Source organism: Lepisma saccharinum, chromosome 3 (assembly GCF_977018435.1).
Source record: "Lepisma saccharinum chromosome 3, izLepSacc3.1, whole genome shotgun sequence".
In the NCBI taxonomy this organism is placed as follows: domain Eukaryota; kingdom Metazoa; phylum Arthropoda; class Insecta; order Zygentoma; family Lepismatidae; genus Lepisma; species Lepisma saccharinum.
In genome coordinates, this window is record NC_139231.1 from 35,758,668 (window position 1) to 35,785,055 (window position 26,388).

Sequence of the window (26,388 nt, forward strand, 5' to 3'; positions counted from 1 at the left end):
GGAGTAGGAACTACCATCCAAGACATAATCAATAGGCTTAATATAAATACGCGAATAAAAATTAGTCGAGATTCGTCTTATTAGTTGTAGCGAAAAGTTGAGTTTTCAGCGTGTCTTCTTGTTGAAAGCAAAATTAATGTAATTTTGCATAACTTTTGTTACAAGACTGAAGACTTTAATCAGGACACAACTGTTTATACATCGAAGCAAGAATCGGAGATAAATATGGGGAGTAGGAATGTCATTATGTTGACCCAGGTCTTGCAATTCATCCATTACAACATTAAGGAATTCCTATAAAAAAATTGAAATAAATTCTGAAGAAATGTATTTGCCGTTTACATAGAAACCACCATATAGGACATATAAATAGCACACAGGATTTACAGGTACAAGGAACTTATTACAATTTAAGAACAATCCGACTTACGCTGAAAATGAATTACGGTTAAAGAGTGAAAAAATTAACAACGAGCATACTACAAGTGAAATACCACAATTCTTAAACCAGGACAATTGAATAGTAGTGTAAGTGATAACAAATGGCCAAACAGAGGATCTATAGCATGAAAATGGAAATGTCACAGTAAACGAAAATGAAATCTATAAGAAATGAAACGCAGAATTGAAGAAAGTTATATCAACTTCGATCAGACATTACTTTAATTTCACAACGGGGATATCAGCTTGCTGGAAACGTGGCAGAAACAATTGTACGAAACAACAGAAAGAGACGCATTAAAGTGATTGGATGTACGGTACACGCAACGAGAATTCCTGAAATTAATCATGCTTTCTGCTCTCCTCTAGTATAACAGTGAGCACCAATTTCAATTCTTGTTCTTTTTCGTCACATTTTTGTCGCTTATTCATAGCACTCGAGTAACTAAATATGACAAGTACTGTATTATTCACTACAGTTATATCGCAGCAAGAATACTTCGAATGTCTACATCATAAACTTATACTGACTTTGCATGAGGTACGAAAAGTGAGAGTGGTAATATTCTACACACAACACGTGAGATGAATTTATTACATATTCAGACGTAAGCAAATAGTGTACAACTTATTGTTCTTGAGGCTTCTCTGCATTTCCCTTTTAAATATCAAAATAATCGAGACGACCAAGGCTGGGAACAATGAACTGCCTTCTTAAGTCGCTCACTCTGTCAGTATGCAGGTATGGTTATTTAAAGACACAAACACAGTCAGTACACATCTTTGACACACATTTATAGAATCAGGCGAAATTCTCACGAAAGGATAAAAAGAAGTGCATGCATGCAACCCAACTAGCACTACTGTTCGCTGGGTTGCAGCCTACTCAGGCGTTCTTTCTTGACAAATTCTGATCATCGAGCACCTTTCGGAATTCTATCCTTTTGACACTGATGATTTTATGGAGGGATCTATACTTGGATAATAACACAGATAAGGGTATATATACCCATATGTATGATAATTATATGAAATGCACTTAACTGGAGAATAGATTACAAGTGTATAAAAAGTAGCATACGAAAGTTTCCTGGGACGTAAGTCGAGAAGATATTTTCATATCTGCCATGTTTGTTACTGATTCTTGAAACTGACGCCTACAACGCCCATCTCTGATTACCGAATTTCATCGTTATTTTATTTTAAAACACATTCAACATCATTTGTATACAGCATAGCCACGTGTATCTCTATGTTTCGTTTTCTTTATTTTGGGTAGGTTTTCCTCAGATTTTGGCTAATCGCGACGATGTTGATTAGATGAAACTCATGGTAGGACGCTCGCAAAGAAAAGCCCATGGCATGGCCGGAACTCGAATACGGAACCTTCGGTAGCGAGATTGTTAGTTGATCGATTAACGTGTTCGGCTAGAGCTATGAATATATTTATGTATGTGTATCTACATATATGCTCGTATCCATGTGTGTATGTATGAGAGGAATGGATAAACATTTTCGGATTCACGTAACCCAGTTTCGAAAATATCCGGATCCGACGAGACCTGGGTACCCGGATCTGCTACAGAAATTCGGGTAACCGGTTCCGGAATCAAAATTCCCGTATCCAGGACAGGAACCGAAATTCGGATACCCAGATCAGGAACCAAAATTGGAGCACCGGATCAGGAAACGAGAATCTGGTATCCGGATCGAGAGGCGACAATAGGGTATCCGGATCAGGAACAGAAAATCGGGTGACTGGTTCCTGTACTGAAATCGGATACTCGGATATCTCAGGATCTGGATCTGGCGTGATATAGCATTTTGAACCTAATGTTCTATTTACGCTTTTTATCTGCGAGTGAAAAAAATGTGCAAGTACGCACGAATGGGTGGACGGACACGACAATAGCGTAAGAATATCATTCTCGGCTTGGCTGATGAGTTGCTTAAGAATACAGAAGTGCAGAAGCCAGATTTGTTAGTTCCAAATAAAAGCAATCCATCCATTCAACATGTCCTCGATCACAGGAAATCGCAGTCTACTCACGAGACGCCTTACTCACAAAAGGAGCCTGCTGCGAACATTAAGGAGAGCCATTAAAGCATTTCATCGGAGCAAGCCTGAGAGAGAACAGTGCAGGCAAATTACTCGTTAATAGTTGAATCAACGACCGTGGGAAGGGACAGGTGTTCCTCGCGAACGGCGCCCGATTAACTTCAGCCGACGACGTGTATGAACACAAAAGGAACGTGATAGCTCAATTTTTACTCGGAACTGGCTCGTCCTTACCGCAGCATACAACTAGCACGAAGGGAAATGAATTATTTATGAGGAAATATTGGCATTTTTAAGCAAGAACTTAAGACCAAGAAAGATAATCCTGTTTACCGTTTAACAGATGTGACAGGGTTACTAGGAGAATGTAAAAATACAGCCCCCTCCCACCCACACACAAGTTTCTTCGAAAATATTGCGGATTGTGAATGTATTGCATTACCAATAGACTGGGGGGTTATATGTACTAAAAACTAGTAAAACATGTAGTAAAACATACACTAAAATATGAATATTAAAAGTAGCTGCGAATACAAGTATACTGCTATTCTATAGATTATAAAATAAAATTAAACTGTGGCGTAACAGGCATTTAAGGTGCCGGTGGAGTTTTAGCATGCGCCAGCATAAACTTTTCCGTAACACATCTCTCTCTCTCTCTCTCTCCGAAAAAAAACACTGTGACGTTTCACATTTTGAAAAATTATATCTAGAGAACTGAAGTGAATCTTCGTGTGGTTTGCTTTCCCTGTTTTAGATATCTGTAATAGTTACGTGACAATGTAAGCCTATTTCCTATCATACTTAGCCTACAACTTGACACTTATACTCTTAGTCCAAATCGATGTCAAATGAAAGACAAAAATAGTGAAGGGAACATGAATAAAATGCACACGGTTCGCATTAAGATAGAGCAATTCTGTCGCCCCAGGTCCAGGCCTAAATCTGTCCCTCAGTGTGGAGGAACGTAGGAATATTTATATTTTAGTAATTGTACGTAATTTTTTTTACCTCGTACATTAACTGTGAGGATGATACTGATAAGGTTTGAAGAGACAAAGATGAAGGAGTGTCTAACGGATCAGTTGACCTGACCTACTTGGAAATTAATTCTTCCATGCACATTTTACTTATTTTGCGTCCCTCTTGTACCATTTTGACTAAAGGAGGCGAAAATCGTGAAGGAACAGGCACAAAAACTCCCCTGAAAGTAAGTAAGGCATGCAATGACCTTCAGAGGGCTGTTGCGTCATGCAGTAAGAAAAAATGTAAGTAGCAGTACTTTAACTGCAGAAAACAGTAATCACAGCTGATTGAACTAAGTTGTATTGTCACAGGTTATAATTTTCATTAACTTGACTTGTAGCTTGTGAAAATATAACTAACGTTACTCAAATGAAGACAATTGGCTCAATAAAATTCAAATATTGTGTTAAGAAGAGGTGTGCCAGAAATATAAATGAAACTCACAGTAAAAGGGGAAGACTGTGTAGGTAATATGAAGGCCTACAAGTTGGCGTTCATTTCTTAATTTGGTCATATGAAAGAAGTGATCAAACTTGCATTAATGATGATCTTTGAAGGAAACAACCTTCTGTTGGCAGTAACACTACATGTTAGTTTGACGAGTAAAGTTTAAAATGCAGAAATCGGATCGTAACTTGGCCATCCCTTCGCTAGTGTTCAAACGTGCAAACAGAAAAAATGAGAAGCAAATAAAAACTTCCAAAAGAGAACTTTCAAGATTTCAAACAATGAGAGAGAATCTGGATTTTACCCGATTGAGATGAGTAAGAATTGTAACAAAATATGAGAATGGCAATATACGAGGGCAGTTCAATAAACAAGGTAACAAGGCCTGTCATTCTCATTCAGCGTATTATTCGCCCGGAATCTGAAAAGGAGACTGCATTTAGTACATAAAATATGGAATAACACTGCTTCCATTCTTATGGTAATGTCTGAAAAAGATGTTATCGTCTATATTAGCCAAACGTGGCAGGAAAGAGAAGTAAAACAAAACAAATCCAATCCTGGAACACGCAAAGAAGGAAATTGGACCGCTCAACACACGACCGTAGCTTTACTTGGTTTGATGACTTACTAGCAGCTCTGAAATTACATTCCTCGTGCAATTCACAAGCCTAATTGCCTCGCATCTGCAGTTACATGAAACCAGCAACAAATAATTATTGTGCTTTGCATTTATCGTTACGATGGCAAACTTCAGCGACTCGAATTTCGAAACACAGACGAAGAAGGGGGAAACTTTCCGTAGATTGTCACGCACCGCCACAGAAAACTCCAGTGAGGACCAGACGCTGGTTCTCACATCGAAATTACAAAACTTTCCCATTTATCTGTTCCTCTATCATGCAGAACTTTCTTCAAATAAACTATTCATAAGCCTTCTGCGGCTAAACACATGAGCAGGCCACAGAATGGAGAGGCCACTTCACGAAACACGTGCACACACACACGGTTCTACTTCGAATATGCTGCACGACACAGAGAAAAAACTTTTCCATATAACTTTTCTGGTTAAGACAAAGAACAAAAAATTAAAGTAACAGATACGAATAGAGAGAGAAAATTTCTCAACTGCATGAGTGGACAAAGTACCTTGCCGAAAGAGCAGCAAGTTTATATGCTGGAAGGCATGCAGACAGCAATTTATATTTATTCTTTCATGCAATAACGTTTTCCTTAGATCCTTTGTAACGATCTATTTCAATTTGTTAGTCTTTGTACAGCGTGGGCCCAAAGTGACGATCGGTTACTATTTATTAATGTAGCTCATGAAACGGGACGAGACTTCGGTCTGTCTCGTCTCGAAATTAATTGCTTGTTTCGTCTCGTAAAAGTAATGCAGAATATCATGCCAACAAAAGTTAAAAGTGGGAGACCTCACAAAATGTTATTCCAGGAAGTGGGTTAAACCTTCAAATATTTTGCTTACTTTAGAGTGAGAATAAATAAAGTTCGTTCCTAGCCCTAAGACGGGTATTGTGCCATGGAGATTAGGCTTTTGTCACAAGGACATTAATATTTAAAATAGTTTGTTGATTAGCGGTGGTAGCTTATGGAATCTGCCTTGTGGTATGTTTGTCTTCCATCTAAGCGACACGGGTGCTTCACACCGAAGCGACAAACAACAGGGCCGCCTTCAGTCTATAAGCAAGCATCCCCAGCGCATGAGCGAACAACAGTCAGAGCCAACAAGATACAAGGTATTCAGAAAACGGTTCAATCCGCGTCGTATCATGTCGCTTCGACACCGTGCATTGTGTCGCCCGTGTATGTTGTTTTCTTCGCGCATGTGCAGTGAATATTTGCTTTCTTAAAGACTTGAGGGGCCCGTGTAGCATGCCGTTTGTCACTTCGGTGTGAAATCCCCGTGTCGCTTATCGCTTTGATCTGAAAGTTCCGCCACACATGACACGCTGGTTTCATACCGAAGTGATAAGCGACACACACACGTGGATATTGTCGTTTCGGTCGAAATTTGCACTTGTTTCTGAAGGTTGGTTTCCAAGGGACACGTGTTGCTTGTCGCTCGTCACGTGTCGCATCAGTCTGAAATCACCACAAGTCCGTGCTATTTTTCATTACTGCTTTAACTCTTTGAAGTTTTGAAATGTTTTTCCTTGGACTTTGTTTTTTCCCCTCTATATCGTACTTGTGCCCGTTATGAAAATGGATTGTTTTCCTTAAATTCTAAGTTTGCTGCTGGGAACGAAAAATACTTTTTAAATATCTAAAACGAACACAAGAACCTGTCAGAAACTGCAATACCTAGCACAGTCCATTATATATCTATAGGATAGTTTGTTTGATTTGCTTTATTTTACTTCACCTTTTGTGCCACTTTTGGCTAATTTGCGAAGATGGGGATGAGTGATGATATGATGAATAAACACTCACAAACATCCAGGCCAGGATTCGAACCCGGGACCCCTAGCGTCATAGCGCGATGTGCTAACCACTCCGCCACAGGCGCCGACTTATATCTATAGGATACCTAAACACAAGGTTAGGTTTTTATTCACTACTCATTGTAGGATACCCTTCTTTGGACGTAATAAATATTCCAAGTAAATATTCTGTCCATATTTTTTTCGAGACTTTCGAGATGAGACGTAACATTTCACAAGCTGTCTTGTCTCGAAAACGAGACGAGATAACTGTCTCGTCTCGTCTCGAATTTCAAAAAGTCTGTCCCGTCTCGTCTTGTTCTCTCTCTCTCTCGTGAGCAACACTACTATTTATAGTAAAAGAACACAATACTCGCACTCGAAATTGACGTAAATATACGTTGTGTCCTACTAATTCGTCTGCTTTCCAATAGAGGTCAGTCAATCCCAACCTTGTGGTTAGGAGTCACGTTTCTCGATAGAACTTCAGAGCCTCTCCTAAGTTTGTACAGGCTACCATTTTACTTCAACCAGCAAGAAATGCGCGTTGAGCTGGAATCTGAGTCTACAACAGGTTAATATCATAGCTGTACATACGAACTTTATTTGAGTTATTTGTGTGTCCCTGCCTCTCCGCTTTTGACACTAATGGCGTTATTGAACCGGATGACGGGAGAGGGAGATTAGATCCGGTTCCCTGTGACAATGAACAACTATTGTACTCTTGACTTTTCATTCTGTCTTGTTTCCGTGTTGGTTAAGGCAAATATCGAGCTTAAAGAAAACGCATGTTTCTCTAACTGTTTCAACTCTTTGTTCACAAGAGAGACATTACAAAGCCGATTCAAAGGCCTGTCTCTCTGAGCAAAGGGTGCTTTGTGCTGGCTCGCTAAAGCTTTTAACTATCCTGCATGCTTTCAAAGGGGGAGAGGAAATTGGTGCGACTACGGCTGCATACTTCAAAGGGAAACCGAAATAGGAATGTCTTAATTTTCACTGCTTTCTTGAAATGTAAGCTGCGTCTTCTGTTTCTGAAAACAAAACTTTTGATTCTACAAAAGGGAAAATTAGGAAAGGTAAACAAACAAATCAGGAAACATTAATTTTATTCGATATGCGTACGCTTTTGACGATATTGGAAAAGCCGGACAATTTCTATTTATTTGATTTCCCATTAGCTATTCATGGGCGCTACCTACGATTGGGCGGTGTTTCGTTCTCTGTATATTTTATTTCTACCATTTAGGCAGATCACAATGACAAGAATGGAAGATAAACTGATGCAATCGAGAGGATTCGAATCCGGGAAACTTGGTTTGACTGCAAGTCACGCTAACCAAGACGTGACTTTCGGATGTCAGAAACTAAATACTACCCCAAGAAATACGTACTGGCCAAGTTGGTAAGACGTCCAGCTTTCGTTCACGGTGTACGAGTGCAATTCTCGGGGAGCGTTAGGAATCGTTCGGATGGATGTATTGCCCAAGCGTCTCTCCGAAATCAAACCAACCTTCAACCAAATAAGAATCTAAAAACAACCTTCATGGGCCAGAGCCGGATGATGTTTACACCATTGCGAGCATCTTATTAACATCACACACTGTGTGTTCTCTTGTAAGTGTGGTTCTTAGTACCGTACCAAGACGTGAATAAAACCAACAGAAGTTACTTAGGAGGTTTACCCAGATATCTATCTCATGGAATATACTACCACCCCTTGTCAGTAGTCTATAAATTATGAAGAGCAAATCAATAAAGAAGGATGAAGGCGACGCGAAAACCATTCATCTCCTTATTGTTTTGTGTGACGTCACTATGATGCAAACACACGGGAAAATCAAGTGTCAGGTACGAGAGCATAGATGAACAATAGCCAACTTCTCACACAAGAAATATGATACATGGTCTTCTTGACCAACGTTTTAAGTTCGTTAAATACATCACATTCACAATACTGACAAATTCACGCTCATAAATAAGGTCCTGGCTTTTGTGTAAACAAAGCATGCGAAATATATATATAAACAAACATGTAAAAATATATTCAAATATATTAAAATATGTAATGACATTTCTCGTAACCTTTCTTTCGTTTCGTTCATTCCCGTGCTGAGTGGATTCCCAGAAATTCCATCAGGATCACCGCCTGAACTGCTGGCCTGGAGTGACTACTCACAGAATCAGCAAGGGTCAACCCTGGGAGCAAAGGTGACCAGAGCTTGGTGCTGATCACACCACATCCACAAATGCACTAAGCAACTACTCCATGGTGGCTCCTCCGGGATTTTATACTATACCTCACCCCCTCAGAAAACAGAAATAGTAACTGAAATGGAGCAAAAAGTAGTAGTAGGAGGCGCCATGGAGTTTAGCACTTTGAATTCTGAATGTAGAATGAAACGTGTTCTCACTTTTTGAGTTTGAAGGATGTATCTCGCGCAATAATACTGCAGCCATTACTTTCTAACATGCAGGTGGAGGCCAAGCTCTCCTGCTTCCTGTCCACTAATAATCAGCTACCTGACTTCTGTGTGTTCCCACTCAGTGTTGCCAGTCTACACTGCACACTCAAAAACTTTGAAGTGTCACTGTTAGAACTATTAAGTATGAACTTTCCTCTATCTCCTATAGAAATTCCATTGCATATGACTCTCATTCAGTAGTGAGCAGCAACGGTTGGAAGTGTGCACGTTTTCCTTTGTTGTCATAATTGTCAAGATGGAGCCAAGCGCCATAATCAATGTTTGAGGCCTCCCCGATGGTGCAGTAGTAGCATCGTCACCTTATAATCAAGGGGTCCCGGGTTTGATACTTAGTGGAGGCATATAGTGGCTTGGATCTCACTTTACTGTGGGTCCAGTCCCGATTAGCCTTACTGTGCATAAAGTGGACTTAAAACTCCAACTCAAACAACTGGAAGTTTGCTTTGAATGTTTATATGTGGAAAAGTGCAACTGAGACATTTTCGATTATGCAAATCGCAAACAGAAAGGACTGTTTAAGGTGTTCAAGTGATACACACATTTTTAAAATCGCTGGAAGATGATCCGAGAGAGGGTCACCCCTTCACAAGCAAGTGTGAGGAGAATGTGGAGCATATTCATGCTCCACTATCCACCAACCATCGGATAAATATCTAAATGTTATCGGAAAAACTCAGCATCAGTGTGGGTAGTGTACACACCATGGTGCATGATGTGTCTGGCAAATTAAAACTGCGTGTAAAGTTAGTTTCATAATCATTCTCTTGCATGAAAATGCACCAGCACATTCAGTGCTCATTATATCGTAACTTCTCACTGCAAAATCGGACACTGTGATTAACCATCAACTATACTTACAAAATTTCCTGAAGTTGAAGACAGCACTGAAAAGAGAGCATTTTGACAATGTGGAGACCAGAAAAACGTGATGCCATTTTGAACTCAATCCCAAAGAGGGACTATGCACACACCCTCCAGAGCCTGTTTTTAAGTTTATTATTTACTTCATAACTTATGAAATCTACAAGACATTCTCTCTCCACAGACATGTAATATGTTACATTTAATGTACATTTTCTCACATTTATGAATGCTTTTCTGAAACAATTTTTTAAAAGAAATACAACACTGTAATAAAAGTTACTGAAAACATATTTTCGACAAGTAGTATAGAAATAATTTATGAAAGATGAATTATTCACTTAAGATCACTAACTTTGAAATCCGAAGTGAAATCCTCAATCCTCATGAGAAATTTGTACAATGTGCATATAAATTGCTCAATGTAATTCTAAAGAGCATTAAGCAATAGTTCTAAAGAGCATTAAGCAATAGTGCAATGTAATTTGACACGAGTAGCAGTAAAATGAAGAAAATAATACATGCACGTATCTAGTGGTTGGCATTTGAAAGAATTGGTTACAATACATGTGCACAATATAGTCAGTCGTTCATTCACAATAAGAATATATAGCAAAGGACAGGCTATGTCCATCACTCATCTGGACAGTAATCATACAATGGGCTATGTCCGTCGCATGTCCAGAATGTGTTAAATAATAAAAATGCATTTGCCTAAAAACTGTTATTCTTAGTAGCATTAGTCTCAGAACTTTTTGAATGCACGGTGTATTGTTTTTCTACCAACTGTCTGGTACAATTTTTATATAACAGAGCAGTTGTCAGTAGGGAAACTGTAATTTTCTTAGAAAACAAGGATGTGTGGCATAAGATACAGCATGAAGTCTTCATTAAATGATACATAGAACGTTTGTCTGTAATTTGCAAGTCGACATAGCCAACCCAAAGTGCCCCTTTTCAAAATATTGGTACTTCTTTGTCAGTGTGTTGGAAATTATTTGAGCTAACGTATAACAAAGACCAAAGCAAAATATTACTTTCTGCCTGTGTTCATAGTAAAAGAAATATGCAGGAATATTCTAATCACTTCAATACCTGAAACAACAAAAAGTACAATTTTACAGAGAGAAAAAGTATTGCAGATTGAAGAATACATTTTGAAAAATATATATGTATCAGTTGGTTAAATGAGACATTAAATTTTTCTGGAACAGGCAAGAAAATGTTCTATTTTCTTTCGCAAAATTGCCACGGTCAACCATGTTTCTGGAAATAATTTCTTTGTTCTGCATCTTTCTTAATAATATTTTAAACAAAATTGTGTTCTGAGTGTCTTCCTTTCTGTGCCTGCATATCACCAAAGACAGGTATGAACCAATTTGGTTATACTTTTCATAAATGGTGTGTCACTTTTCCATCTATTGACCAATCATTTCTTTCATCTGTTTACAAAATTGTGCTGTTTGTATTTTCAGTTATCCCAATACTCCTAAAAAAATCATTGGAATATTGTTACATGCTTGTACTCTGGATATATCCAGAAAGCAATATATTTTGTTTTGTTCTTTATACGGAAGGTCAATAAACTTTCCGAGCACCATTTTCAACTGCTACACTTCTCCAATCTTCTCTAACTCTTGTTTGTTCTTTCCAACCTTGCTCTTTCACTGTTCTCCAGTTTTTCATAACATCATCAAACCATCTTTCTCTTGGCATGCATCTTCTGGGTGGGCACTCTAAGAGCATGATAAAATTCAAGTATAAATCCCAGTTTTCAAAGCAAACTTTCCAAAAATTCAAAAGTACAAGCAGATGTTTTCTCTATTTCAACCTTAGGTAGTATCGCCTCTCACCACCCACACACAAATTTATTAACAATATAAAGGGTTTGTGTGATTCTGTATCCAAAAATTCTAATACTTGGAATATATATTTAAAATATTTCATATAAGTTGAGGAGTTCACATTTTCCATTTCACATACGCAAGACTCGAAATACATCTACACACACAAGTCACACATCTAAAAGTCTTGAACTAATCTAAGAAAAATTGTTAATTGTAAAAGAGTTTCAAACTCAAATTTAACTAATCAAGTTTAAGATATCCTCTCTTGGAATAATCTTCGATCTGTCAGATAGATTGTTCTGCAAAGGACACTAATAAAGTAAATGGATTGAGAGAATTTTGATTTATTTTTCATGCAGCTTTCATTTCCTTATTTGATATAAAAAATAAAGCTAAACTAAAAAACGTGCCTCGGAGCATTTATAAATATGAAAAAATGCAATGGGATTTGGATTAATAAAAGTTGCAATTTTTCATGTCTACGGAGAAAAAATCATGCCACTCTGGCCCATTCCTGCAAATATATATTCTTTCACATAATATGCTTTTTGGTAGAAGGTTATCCCTCAATCTTTTGATGTGCCAGAGATATCATTCTTAAATTTTTCGCAGGGCTAAAATCCAGTCTAGTTTGTTTTTTCTTAGGGCTGTAATTTATTTATTGATACTGCCTGATAGCTTCCCAGCTTCCCAGCATTTTAGTCTTTTGTAGGGTGCACGGAAATGCCATGAGACACTTTCTCAGTAAAATTATCCTGGAAACTATGCAAAATTCTAAGTTTCAATTAATTTCGCACCAGTATTGTGTGAACAACTGGATTTTGTGAATACATAACGTGTATTTCAATATTCTGATAACTGTTGAATATTTTAAAGCAAAACTCAGGTAAACTGATGCATGTAATTCAAGTAGAATACACTGCCAGCCAATAAAATTGCAACAGAATGAAAGACAAGAGCTATCAAAAGTATATTTATTAAGAAGAGCACTGGTGGTACAATGGTGAAATGATTACATTTACAGCTTGATTCAACGTATCGAACATACGAAATCAGTATCTTGTGGTGCCACTGTGGACGGCAATAACAACAGCATAGAGAAAAAGAGACTTCGAACAGGATGTCTACAGTTTTGTACAATCAAACTTCCCTGACTTTTCCAGACCAGGAACTAACATTTCCCAGACCAAGTGATTAGTGTAAATCATGTATTAAACATGTGTGTAGGAAGGTCACTACATTTTAGCTAAACATCAGACTTAGAAGTCCACTTAACGAAGTTTTTAGAATATTCACTTCACATTCATTAAGTTAGGCACACGCAGGAGATGTACTACATAGATTTTTCAGCAGAATGTATTTTTTGCTGAAAAATCTCATAGTACATCGTCAAAATGTATATTGAGGATTGTGGATAAGGGTTGGTTTGGATACATTTAAAATATTATGTTTTTGCTTTAGGAGTACGTAAAAAGCATGTCGTTCCCTAAAAAAACTTGTACAATAGACCTATTCACAGGTAAAAAAGTTAAAAAAGTTAAAAATCTAAAAAACCTGCATGAACCACTATGCAACTTGCAGGTTCGGCCATTCCTACCTAACTGTGCATCCCAATCCACATGAAGGTCAATTCTTCACGAATGCTTCCCCTCCCCTTAATTTTCTCGTTTCCCCTTGTTACGTCACAAATCCAACGTAAATTCACGTTCCTCCCGTGCAGCTTGCATAACTTCCGGAGTGACGTGGAAACCGATGTTGGGTTCAATCATCCAGGCTTTGTCCCATTTCTTGAGGAAATTGATCCACCCTTCTTCCAAATTTCCTTCGTCCCTATTAAGATTATTCTCCCCCCCCCCTACAAATATTCGCTGTTTCATACACGTTTCTTCCTAACTTCCTCCCCTCTTTTCTAATTATCTCTTTTTTTGCGATTCTATGCCCACTTTCCAAAATGTGTTCTGAGAGACCCGTTTTGGGAACTTTTTCCCTTATATCCTTTTCATGCTCACTCCATCTTTTACCCATATTTCGACCTGTCTGTCCTATGTACTCCTTCCCGCATTGACATTCTATTCGATGAACCCCCTTCTGTTTTTCCGGTATTTCCCTAGTTGTCTTTCCTTTCTTATAATCGGTAAAGTATTTTTCTACATTCTTTGGTGCTTTCATCCCGCAAACGATTCCGAAATCTCTCGTTATTTTCCCGATTTTTTCCAATACGAATTGATGGTAAGGGATGCCAACGTACTTTACCTTCATATTTTCGTTTTTTCCCCTTCCTTTTTGATCCCCTTCCTCTTTTTTGGTTTCTTTCCTAATAATTTTCTGTGCTCTCTCCGCGATCTTATCCATTTCTCTATTTGTGTATCCGTTTTTTAATCCTGTTTTTTTTTTATCCACCGAATTTCGTTGTCTTTTTCTTTTCCATTATTGCATAGTCTACCGGCCCTAATAAAAAAGTTTAGGAATACGTTTTTCTTTGATTTTTCGGGGTGCGCCGATTCCTTGTTAATATATAAGTTCCCCGATAGGGGTTTATGATGTACTCCTGTTCTAATCCTATTCCCTTCTTTCAAAATACTAAGATCCAGAAAATTGATTTTTCCATCCTTTAAGTTTTCCCTAGTGAAGTTTATTCTTTCGTCTTGTTTTTCCAATTCTTCAAATACCTTGTTCAGTGCTACCCCCTTTCCTATAATCAAGATATCATCAACGTATCTCCTATAATATTTAATACCTATTCTCATTATTTCCAAAGCTGCCTTCTCAATGAAGTGCATAAAAATGTTCGCTACTATACCGGAAATGGGGTTTCCCATCGCCAAGCCTTCTTTTTGTCTATAAATATTGTCGTTGACGTAGAAAAAGTTATATTCCGTTACAAGGTTATACCATCGTACATACTCCCAAGCAGTTAGGATGTCTATTCCTTTTTCTAACAGCCACCTTAGTAAACAATCTCCCACCCGCCCCCTCGGTACACTTGGGTATAAGTTAATAACACCAAAACTACTTATTGTATCCTCGTCATCAATTTCCAGATTCTCTATATATTCTTTAACTTCTACGGCATTCCTAACGCTATATTGGGTGTTCTCATTTATCTTCCTTATTCTTTTTACCAGCATTTTTGCTAGCCCATATCCCGGATGTTCGTATGTTGGTATATAGGCCTAAGTGGTATGCCTTGTTTGTGTGTCTTAGGTATTCCGAGAGCAATTGGTATGTTGCCATCTTTAGTTTCCTTAATAAGGATTTTCTTTTCGCTTGTGCCCAATGTAATGCTTGTCTCTACCCCTTTTTTGACCTCTCTTCTAATCTTATTAATAGGGTCTTTCTCTATTTTCTCAAAATCGTTACCTTTAAAGCTTTCTTCTAATTTTTGGTGATATTCCTCTCTGTCCATGATAACCATCTTATTTTCTTTATCAGACCTAATTAGAAATACGTTATTCGCCTTCAACCATTTTTTTACATTTTTTAAATCGCATCTTAGGTTTTTGTTTACTTTCTCTTTCTGTGTTTTATTCCCGTTTCATATTCATTTCTAATTTCTTTTTGCAAGTGTTGTTCTACAATATTACATATCCTTTGCCTAACTTCAATTTTATCCTCCCTTTCGTTGACAGTTGTTACGATCGTTTCTGCTGCTATTATGAATTCTTCTTCTTCAAGTTTCTCTACCCCTATTGCAAATTTCTGCCCCTTATTCATAATCCTAATCAACTCTTTAGGTGGTTCATGGGTGGTTAAATTTAAATATTCTCATTACTTCCCAACTCCTCTGTTTTTTGTTTCTTATTCTCTAGATTATCCTTCCTATCCAATTTTAATTTCATCAATTTCCTCTCTATAGTATTACTATCCCTATGTTTGGCTTTTTCCACGGCTCTGAAGTGTCTCTCTTCAATGCGGATCCACGTCACTTAGTCTATTTCCCCACTAACTTCCAAATGTAATCTATAGCATTCCTTATTAACACGTTCGACTTGTCCATGTGCTTCTCTAATACATTTCCCTAGTATTTTAAACTGTATTTCTTGTTTTTGTTCAATCATGCCTACACTCAAAGGTTTATACCCCCATTTTAAAAAGTTTGGTAAAACCCCCATTTTCCTGCATTGTTTTAAGAATCTAATCCTGATTAAACCCTTATTCAACTTAATCCTCTTATTTTCTAGTGCGCGCACTTTTCTCCCCGTATCGGAGATCAATAGCATTTTGTAGGTTAGTCGCGTATTACTCACAAATCCAGAATATAAAAAAGGAAAGAAAAAAGAAAAAGACAACAAAATTGGGTGGATAAAAAAAACAGGATTAAAAAACGGATACACAAATAGAGAAATGGATAAGATCGAGGAGAGAGCACAGAAAATTATTAGGAAAGAAACCAAAAAAGAGGAAGGGGATCAAAAAGAAAGGGAAAAAAATGAAAATATGAAGCCTGGAAGATTGAACCCAACATCGGTTTCCACGTCACTCCAGAAGTTATGCAAGCTGCACGGGAGGAACGTGAATTTACGTTGGATTTGTGACGTAACAAGGGGAAACGAGAAAATTAAGGAGAGGGGAAGTATTCATGGAGAATTGACCTTCATGTGGATTGGGATGCACAGTTAGGTAGGAATGGCCGAACCTGCAAGTTGCATAGTGGTTCATGCAGGTTTTTTAGATTTTTAACTTTTTTACCTGTGAATAGGTCTATTGTACAAGTTTTTTTAGGGAACGACATGCTTCTTACGTACTCCTAAAGCAAAAACATAATATTTTAAATGTATCCAAACCAACCCTTATCCACAATCCTCAATATACATTTTAACGCAGTACTATGCTAAGTACCTAGTTTCTTTATATGAACCTGAAGAAGGAGATAGTCAATCTCTGAAACGTCGTTCTATAGTAGGAACAATAGATATACTCACTTACGTAAGTACAGTTTTTAACTTTCCTTTTTTATATTCTGGATTTGTGAGTAATACGCGACTAACCTACAAAATGCTATATAGTACATCTCCTGTGTGTGTCTGATTAAATTAATTGACATCTCTACACTGGGAGTAACCAGGCAACATCGACGTCTAGTGTTTCAAAGGCAACAGATCCCGTAGCAGTAGCACTTGCAGAGAGACGATTCCACACAGGTAAAACAGTGCCAGCAAAAAATGAGGTGAAGCCAGGATGTCTCGGTAGCTCAGTGGTAGAGTAATGGCACGGTATGCCAGAGACCCAGGTTCGAGTCCTGGTCGAGCCTGCGTTTTTTGCTGAAAAATCTATATATTCACTTCATATGTTAAAAGTAATAACAAGAAGGGAAAGTGAACAGAAATTGACTGTTGGACAGGGATATCAGGGGTTGGTTTTTACGTAATACTTGCCATGTATTGACTAATGGTAACAAAGAATTATTTTTCTTTTTTAAAAATAATAACAATTGTAACATAAATAATACATAATTATAGTAAAATTTAGAAATATGTATTAATTTTAATATCAACCAAACACAACCCAAAAATTGCAACAAGATTGTGGTAAATGCCAATACCCACGTACTGTAGTAGATTTCTCCTTGAAAATAGTTCAAAACATGACACCTCTTTCTAGAGAATTTAATATGCAATTTCTACTGTAACTACTGGTAATACTCAGTATACTGAAGAATAGTTTGTCCGCAACAAATTAAAAATTTCTTGCTTATAATTTTATTTCTTTGTTCAAAAACCTACATTTAGTGCACTTCTGCAAAACTGTTGATTTCTCCACAAACACGGCAGATTTCCCTGACATTTCCATTACTATTCCAGAAAAATGTAAATTCCCTGACATTTACAGAATTTCCAGGTTTTCCAGACTGGTAGATAGCCTGTTGAATGTGTATCTGAGGTAAGTCAGTTCATGCAGTTTCAACATTTTGCGAACATTCATCCATGGTCACTGCAGGTGTTCTGTGCCATGACAGTCAATCTGAGATCAAGGACCAGATGTGTTCAAGAGATGACAGATCCAGTAAAAGTGCAGACTAAGGAAGAAGTGAAATATGGTGATCACTCATGAATTGTCAGAAGTTTTGTGCCACATGAGGTTGCATATTGTTCTGTAGTTAAATGACCCATGGCAGACCCTGAAGGTAAGGGACAACAATAGGTTTCAATGCCTCAGCAATGTAACAGTGGCTTTCAATGTAAAGGGTCTACCAATTTTAATGTCTGAACTTTGAAAGAGTGTTATGGCAACACTGACTGAAATGACGAGATGAAACTGTGACATCTGTGTGCAGTAGTCTGTGGCAAGTTATCATCAAGGTTTCAATTTGTCTTGTGCCGTAGTTTTTAACTGACTGGCTCCAAGGTAAGTTAGGTCAGTGGCATCTGGTGGTCTGGGTCTCGAGTGTGCACCTTGGCCTCACGTTCAGAAGAAGTGTTGTTACTCCCACCCAATAATTCCTGCTAATCATATTTGCAATCCAAGTTATGACACACCTTTACCTAATAATGAGATGATAGCAGAGCTTTATTTCATGAAAATTTATAAAAATAAGGTTTATTAAAAATTTGAAATACCGCAGTAATTTCTTTAATTTATCACGAGAGAAGATATGTTGTTTGATCTCTTTTTGTGAGCTGTTGATAAACAGCAATGATATCGCCAGTATTTTCTTCTTCCCAGCACCTTTACAAAAATTATCTCAAATCAGTGACATAATAGTACAAGTTACAAATTCTTGTATGCACTGAATAAAGAATTGGATTGACTGTTCTATGACAAAAATACAAGATTAAACCCTGATTATTAAAAAATTTTCTATGAACTTCCAAATACAAGTCAGAGCATCTAAATGCAACCAATTCCAACGACATTGTGAATGTTTTTAATTCAAACCGCTGACAATTTATAAAACTATTTTTCCAGCACCTGTATCAAAGTATTCCGCTCACATCTGGCCTTGCATGGTTGAATATGCTCGTCACTACAGGCCATGCCCTCTCCCTTTCCTTTCCCACCCTTCCCTCATTAGGATTTCAATGCTATGCTCAGAAGCGGGTCAGATGAGAGAGATCGAAATTTCCCTTGCTGAGAAAAAAATCCCTCAATTTGCAATAATGCATGGGTTGTTCTCGACTCAGTCACAAGGCAAGGAGTGGAAAGATCGGAACACTACATGCCGAAGAGGGAACAGAGCATGCCTGTAGCTACTATGTCTCGATTCTTGGTGTGAAGGGAGTCCGAAAACCCACTGATCCAAGCCATAAGAAGAGCCTTTCTGCTTCCTCTACCCGCCATCAAACACAGCGCCACTTCGGTATGCACCTGTGTGCACTTCCCATTGTGTTCATGCACATTTGACGTGAGTTACTCAGATAGAAAAGCTGACTTAAGGAAGTAAATGGAAGGTGATGTGGCCCGGGAACATTTGATGTTTTGAAGAAATGGCCTTCAATGAATAAATATAATAAAAATTAATTACATTGCACATTTATTTGGGTGTGCACGTGCGAGTGTGTGAATAGGCAGCAACCGCTACCGAGTTAGGTATGCTTGTCTTTTTTGGCACATGGCGTAAGAAGTTTTTTAAAAATTAAAAAAATTAAAATGTATACTAGATGGCTTGTCAAGATGAGCAGTGAAGATGTAGCTGGGAGAAGTGCTGACTGTACTACCTAGCAAGAGCACCACATACGTCAAAAACTAGAATTCCAACAGTTGCACAACTTATGAATGGATTGAAAACAGCCAATCATCAGCAGCAGAAGGTATAAAATTATAACCAGGCTGCATTTACCCCTAACATGGTTTGTGATCCTTGTTGTTTTTAGTGTTATACACACATGCACATATATTTTTGCCAACTTTTGACATTTTCAGTGCTGCTGGAAAATGCATTGGGCATAGTTGATGTGCAGAAGATTATTGTTAATCGATCATGAACATTTAGGTTTAGTTATGCATGAGACCAGCATTGACTCTAGTATACTAATAGGTTATTGGTTATCTTTTTCTATTCCTATTTTGGATATTTAACATCAGGCTTGGGTTGACCGTAGCCATGAGGATAAATGATGAATTGGGTGATGGAACAAACACAAAAACATCATGTCTGACCAAGAGCCTGGTACTGATTCTCAAAACACTGACCAGGCTATAGTCTACAGCTGTGTAAGTGACCAATAATCATGCTGTGTTACATGATTTGATCTTTGAATCAAATAGAAAATTTCAAATTGTAAAGCATTCATTCAATGTACAAAATATTAATCTCACTTACCTCAAAGTTCTGCATGCTAACATCTCTTCCTTGGAATCTAGAGCGTAGTGGTGGATCCAATGGGTTACCAACATACTTTGGGACTGGGATGCCTAGGGCTATCACTCGGAAATCTTCACTCACACGGACTAACTTCCAACGGTCCAATTCCTCCTGTGTATTGTCCTAAGGAGAGAGAAAATAATGCTCACATGCATAATTTTAATTGGAAAATAGTTAAAAATCACCAATGATAAATATCTGGCAAAATTCCAAAACAGATGTTTGTATAAAATACAAGAGAATAATTATCTGACACATAAGAAAATGGATACACTCCTATTGCTAAACACAAGAATTTCCAAATCATTGTTAATTCTTATCTGGGTATGCAGAGTGCACATTAGCCAAAATATTTCCACCGAATTTCACCTTTCTACTGAGAAAAACCTGATTCCACAGTCAATAAGGATGGAAAAGACTGGCTTCCCAACCTTTCTCTCATCTGCATTATTCTTTTCTAAATACTGTCTTCTCGCAGTGATTTTACATTCCCTGTCCGAGGAAAGCTGCACGAAAGAGGGTGTTGATCCTTCCTTCTCCGGACAGCGAAGAGGAACAAGGGTACCTTTACCTCTGGCCAGAAAGGGAGGGCGAGAGAGAGAGAGAGAGAGAGAGAGAGAGAGAGGGCGAGAGAGAGGGAGAGGGAGGGGGGAAGAGAGAGGGAGAGAGAGGGGAAGAGAGGGGGGAGGGAGAGAGAGAGGGAGAGAGAGAGAGAGACACCCACTTTCCACCTTCCTCCTATAGAAAGAGAGAAGCATGAAGAAAAAGAGACGAAAGAAGAGGTAAAGAGAGAAGGAGCCACTGGGAAAAGAACCCAGGATCCTGTTATGAGGCGAGGAATTCCATTTCCTCTTTTGCTACCCATGCCCAGGCTGGGATTCGAACCCCACACCCCGACTATATTTTCACCTTCCTTGCCAGTATACTATTCTAACACTATAACTTCTTCTCTCATCTTACAAGAAGAAAAGGCATGTTACAAGAGAGAGGAGTAAAAATGAGAGAAAAAGAGTACATGGATGGAAAAGGATGGAGGCAAGGAGAAATGGCAAGGAGAGGGGGAGAAAAACTTCCATGAAAAAAGAGGGGGAGAAAATAAAAAAGAGAACCGTTCTTTCTCTATCCTGCTTTCCTCCCCTGCTTACATTCTTCTCATTTTGTTTTCTCTCTTTTTAAAAAAATAAACTGAGAGAAAAGAAAAGAGAAGGAGGAGGGAAAAGGGAAAGTCCTTCCTTCTTTCTTGGGAAAGAAGGTCGTGGATTGGGGAAAAAAGAATGGAAAGAGAGTGTCAACCTTCATTCTGGGTTTGATACAAGAGGAGCAAGGGAGGAAAGACTTATAAACACCAAGAGAGAGGGGGGGATAAGAAGAACGAGAATGAAAAAGAAACCAATTGAATGGCAGGAATGGAGAGGAAAGTTTTGTCTCTCTTCAAGTGGAAACCTTCCTGTTTTTTTCTTCTTCTGGATAATTGCAGGAGGGGAAGAAAAATGAGGAAAAGACAAGCTTCCTTTTGCACCTTTCTTCTGGAAGGTTCTTCCTCTCAACCCCGGGGGTGGAGAGAGGGGAGCAGAATGAATTGATATGTTTTGTCTTCTTTTCTAGAAAAAAAACAGAGAGAGAGAGAAAGGGAAGGAGGCAGAAAGAAGTCAAGGCCTCCTCCCACAAAATTATTTTTCCTAAGGGCGAGAGGGACAATTTCCTCCCCATTTCCTTCACAACAGAAAGAGGGAGACAAATGGAGAAAGAAGAAAAAAAGGGAAAGTAACTAAAAAAAAGCGATTGTTTTTCTCTCACCCACTCTCTTTGTGCTTGGTCCATCCCCTTTTCCCCATTCCTTTCATTTTCCTTCCTTTATACTGGGATTCAACCAGCACCTTTCTTTCTCACCCATCTCTGTTCTTCCTCTTTATCTCTTTCTTTTCTCTCCCCTTTTTGGCCAATTTTCAAGAAAATCTTGTTCTTCATACCTCTCTTTCACCCCCACCCCCCACCCCACCCCACACACAGGTGTCCGAGGATATGCCCCCCATTTCGAAATAATTTCACCTTTCTCCTGATTTATCTTTCTGCTTTCCTCTTCCTACAGGAGGGAAAGACAGATGAAAGAAATTTAAGAAAATTAGGAGAAGGAAGGAGGAGAGTAGAAAGCAGTGAGAGAAAAAAACAGTGCCACGCTTTTTTTACTTATTTGTTCATGTTTTTCTTCCCATAGCCCACCTGCAGGGGAGGGAGGGGGAAGGAGGTTTTACCTTTATCAAGGAAGGAAAAGAATGAAGACAAGAGAAGAGGTGCTCTCTCTCAAAACTAATTAAATTTCTCCTTCTCAGAGTGTTAATCGGAAAGGAAAATGTGGTGTTTACCAAGAGAGAAGCATAAATATCCTAGTAGTGCTTAACAGAAAAAGTTATATCTCAAGAGTCAAATAAACATATCACTTTGAATTATTTTTCTAAAGTTCATAAATATGTGTATATTCCATTTAAACGTTGTCACCAAGATTCCTTTGTACGAATAGTCAGGAAAAATTCTTGTATTGTATATAATGTTGATTTTTTGTGTCAACGTCTCATGTTACTATATTTGCATTATCACTACAAGGCAGAGTAGTTATCACGACAACTTTTTTTTTTCTTCAAATTGAAGCTTAAAGTATGTTTTGAAAGGCTATGAAATAAAGTTAGTGGTATTTGCACTGCTTCTATTAATAAATCTTCTTTAAAACAAGTTTTACGTACATCCAAATAGGTCATTCCATGCCAAATCATCACAAAAAATGAACTCTTCAACCTAACCATTTCAGATTTTCATGAAATTTGGTACGATGGTAGAGGACATGAAGTAACTTACATATGTAAAATTTTAGCCCTTGGTGATACACGGTATTCATACAGCAGGGTGCTTTGTTTTATAACTTCAGGAAGTCTCACACTTCAGCTCTTTATTTCATACAGAAATACAGAAAATGTAATTGTAACAATGTAAACTATAACAATCCAACTGAAAGAAACTGTTAAGTGAGGAATTCTATGACATCTAATAGAGTATTTTCTTCGTGTTTGCACGACTGAACATACCTCAGTGAAACCTTACTTTTTTTAGGGAACCAAAACAAGAAAACTTAAAATGAGAGAAAATGTAAAATCCGGAGAAAAAAAATGTTGTACTTGGACCATGAAAACTGAATATAAAATGGGGGAAATGTACAATTCAGGAATGCAAAATCGGGGTTCCACTAAATTTACATAAAAGAATAATGTTATGAATTATTACCTTAAGTAACTTATCATAGCGTTCAGCTGGTATGAGAAACCTTCCATCTTCTAGCTGCATTTCTCTGTTTTCTAACAAGTTATTCAATACTGGTAAGACATTACGTTCCACTTTTTCTATGCCTTCCAACACCAGTACTCGACCTTCCACTGCAGCTCTCACAGCACTCTGTAATGGAAGAATTATGCCTTGAACAAAACATGTATCTTACATACAGCATCCAAATATATTTAACTATGGTGACTAAACGAACTGAGAAATTAAGAGGGCTACAAAATTTAATTTACAGTCAAATATAAATATTTTCAAAATTTTAATATTCATTATACATCCCATCTAAATTAATTAGATGGAGGAAACACTGGGGGGTAAAGGTGGCCAGGGACATGGTGCTCATCACATTACCCCCACCTTCAGCCATGATCAAGAAAGTGTGCGGCCCTAAGCCCACACTCCCTATACACCTTCATGGAGTGGTAAATAGTACAAGGGAGCACTTTACCTTTTTTTAAAAATTAATTAGATATAACTGAAATAAAACACCAATGCAGGCATGCAAGTAAAATAAAAACAGATGTCTGACAACTTCAAATTTTCTATACTGTTTTAAGAATATCTGTTTCTACCTAAGATTAGACCTAGAGTTCTCCGCGCCAAGGAAATTTACTTTCATGTAGCAGCACTGCCTCTGCCAAGCACAGCACAGAATGCGGCAAAGGAACAAGCAGTGTTCTCCTGCCAATCCAGTTTGAAGCAGTGAAACTTATGCCTGCAGGCTGCGTATTTTTAAACAGCCACTTGCTTTGTCTCATTTGCCTTCCCCATGCACAGTCAAGGAGGAAACCTGGTCATCAGAAAGGTGCGATGGAGAAAGATAGGTGACATACATCAACCCGTTTTTAAGTTATTTAAATAATTTACTTAAATTCTGGTTTAGAAGCTTGTTTTAATAGTTTGCATAATATAAAATGAGCAATGCCCATATATTGAAGCTATTAAATGTATAAAAATATAAGAAAAAAGTTGATTTACTGGCAATAAGTGTGGTAACATGGAGAATACCCTACTGCTCTGACAGAGAAGTTTCAGCAGTTCGAGCCGGCCTCCGTGGTGGAGCAGTTATCACACCATGCTATGATGCCAGAGGTCCTGGGTTTGAATTCCAGCCTGGGCATGAGTGTTCTTTGTTAGTGTCCCTTCGTAAATTTTATTTACCTTCTCAATTAGCCAAAAGTGGAAGAAAAGCAAAGTAAAATAAACCAAATCAATCAATATATCAATTCAGCAGTTCCAATATTACATAAAGGACTGGGGACTGATCTGGTGGTTAGGCAGATACAGGGCGGGATTAAGACACAGTTGGGCCTGATGCTGAAACAATGAAATACCGTCGATTTTTTCTGTACAACTAACTTTGAAGGTGAAAAATTTACTACGTCGCACTTACCGAACAATAATAAAGTGGCAACAATCGCCAAGATATTGCAAATAACGCAGCTAAATTACTAAGTAAACTGTTTAACGTAAAATTGATAGCATTTATTTGAAATCTTCGGTGAACAATAAACACAACGACGTTATACAACGTAGTTACGTCACAACGCAAAGAATAATAGTAATGCTGTGTCTAGGCGTCCGAAATTGGGCCTCCAAATTTCATTCTAAGATTTATTTTCAGGTTAATATAGAAAAAGAAAACTGTTCAGCTTTCAGAAAATTCTCGTCTGTTTTCATCTGGGCCTATTTCAGGAATGGGCCTAATGCTGCAAAATCAATAGAACCCACCTTAATCTATCACTGGGTAAATGAGATCGTCTAATTTTGATTCACCAAGTCCCATCTCATTCTCACATCCCATCCTTTCCTCTAAGCACCAATATAGAATCACAATGGTAAAGGCATAATGCTCTTTTAGGTTTAATAGAGTGCATTTATCATGTGGTTGTATCAACATACTGTAAGTAGACTAGTTTGTAGCTTGGCAGGGGAGTAATTGTAGTGAAATAAAAATTCTAACATCCTAAAGCAGGATGGAAGGAGGAAACTAACCACAAATAGTTTGTAAATGCTTACTGACAATTACCAGCCTCAAAATCAAGAAAGCAGTGGTGATGGGACATGTTGACCACCATCACCCAATGAAGAATCATTTCATAGGCCGTGACCCTCAAAGGACTGTTGTGCTACAAAGTTCGTGTTAGTTACAAAGTTTTAGTTACACTGACAATTAACTAATTGGGTTCGTGCTCCTGTCTGTAGAAGTCCAGAAATAAAATATTGGAATCAATTCAAATGTATTATTTTGTGCTAATTTTTCTCTTTCATTCCTGGACATCAACAGGTAAGAGCAGGATCTATTAAGCATGTGTTGTAAGAATATGTTTAAATAAATAAATTGAGTTCCTTTTGTAACTGAATATAAACTGGATGTTTTTATTAAATTGAAGAGTTTGTCATTTTTCCTTGTACACCAAAGAATACATAAGTATTTCCATAAATAAATTTTCTGGAATTTTTGTTGCAATTTATCTATAATGCCCCAGGTCCAGATATAAATTTTGTTGCAATTTATCTATTATGCCCTGGATCCAGCTACAAATTTTGTTGCAATTTATCTATAATGCCCCAGGTCCAGATATAAATTTTGTTGCAATTTATCTATTATGCCCTGGATCCAGCTACAAATTTTGTTGCAATGTACCCATTAAGCCCTGGGTTCAGCCTTAAATTTTGTTGCAATTTACCTACTATGCACTGGGTCCAGTCGAAGGACCTTTGGTAGATGTCGACTGGTCAAACATTGAGTTGAAGATTCAAAATAAGGCCAGTCACCATCAGGGTTGCCCATCCCCCCCCCCAAGGCTGAGGATGTATCCCCTCAAAATCGTTCATCAAAATCCCCCCCCAAAAAAGAATTGTTCATCATCCCCTGCCCCCAATACACACACGAATATAGTTTGGATAAACACACAGTAATTGATTTTTGTTTGGATGTCGATAAATTGATTTCATTTTTTTAAAAATAAATTTTCGAAATACGTAAGTTTTCGAAAATGAAAGCTGACAGTATGTTACACTTATCCAGTCAGTCGTAGCACGAGAACACATTCAAGTGAAACAAATCGTGCCTGAAATCATCCAACACTAAAATTGAAGTCTGCATGTCGGAAGTTCCGAGCCGACTCGGAACCACCACAAGGAAACACCA

The 26,388-nt window shown here is 37.9% G+C and overlaps 1 protein-coding gene across 1 annotated transcript in view; it reads right to left on the reverse strand.

Moving 5' to 3' along the window:
• Positions 1-26,388, reverse strand: part of LOC145984974 (von Willebrand factor A domain-containing protein 8-like) — a 443,428-nt gene that overhangs the window by 395,786 nt on the left and 21,254 nt on the right. Inside the window, exons 5-6 of the mRNA XM_083118428.1 lie at positions 23,181-23,348; positions 19,866-20,030 (exon numbers count right to left, since the gene is read on the reverse strand). Of these exons, the coding sequence (XP_082974554.1) occupies positions 19,866-20,030; positions 23,181-23,348 (333 nt within the window). The remainder of the gene's footprint in view (positions 1-19,865; positions 20,031-23,180; positions 23,349-26,388) is intronic.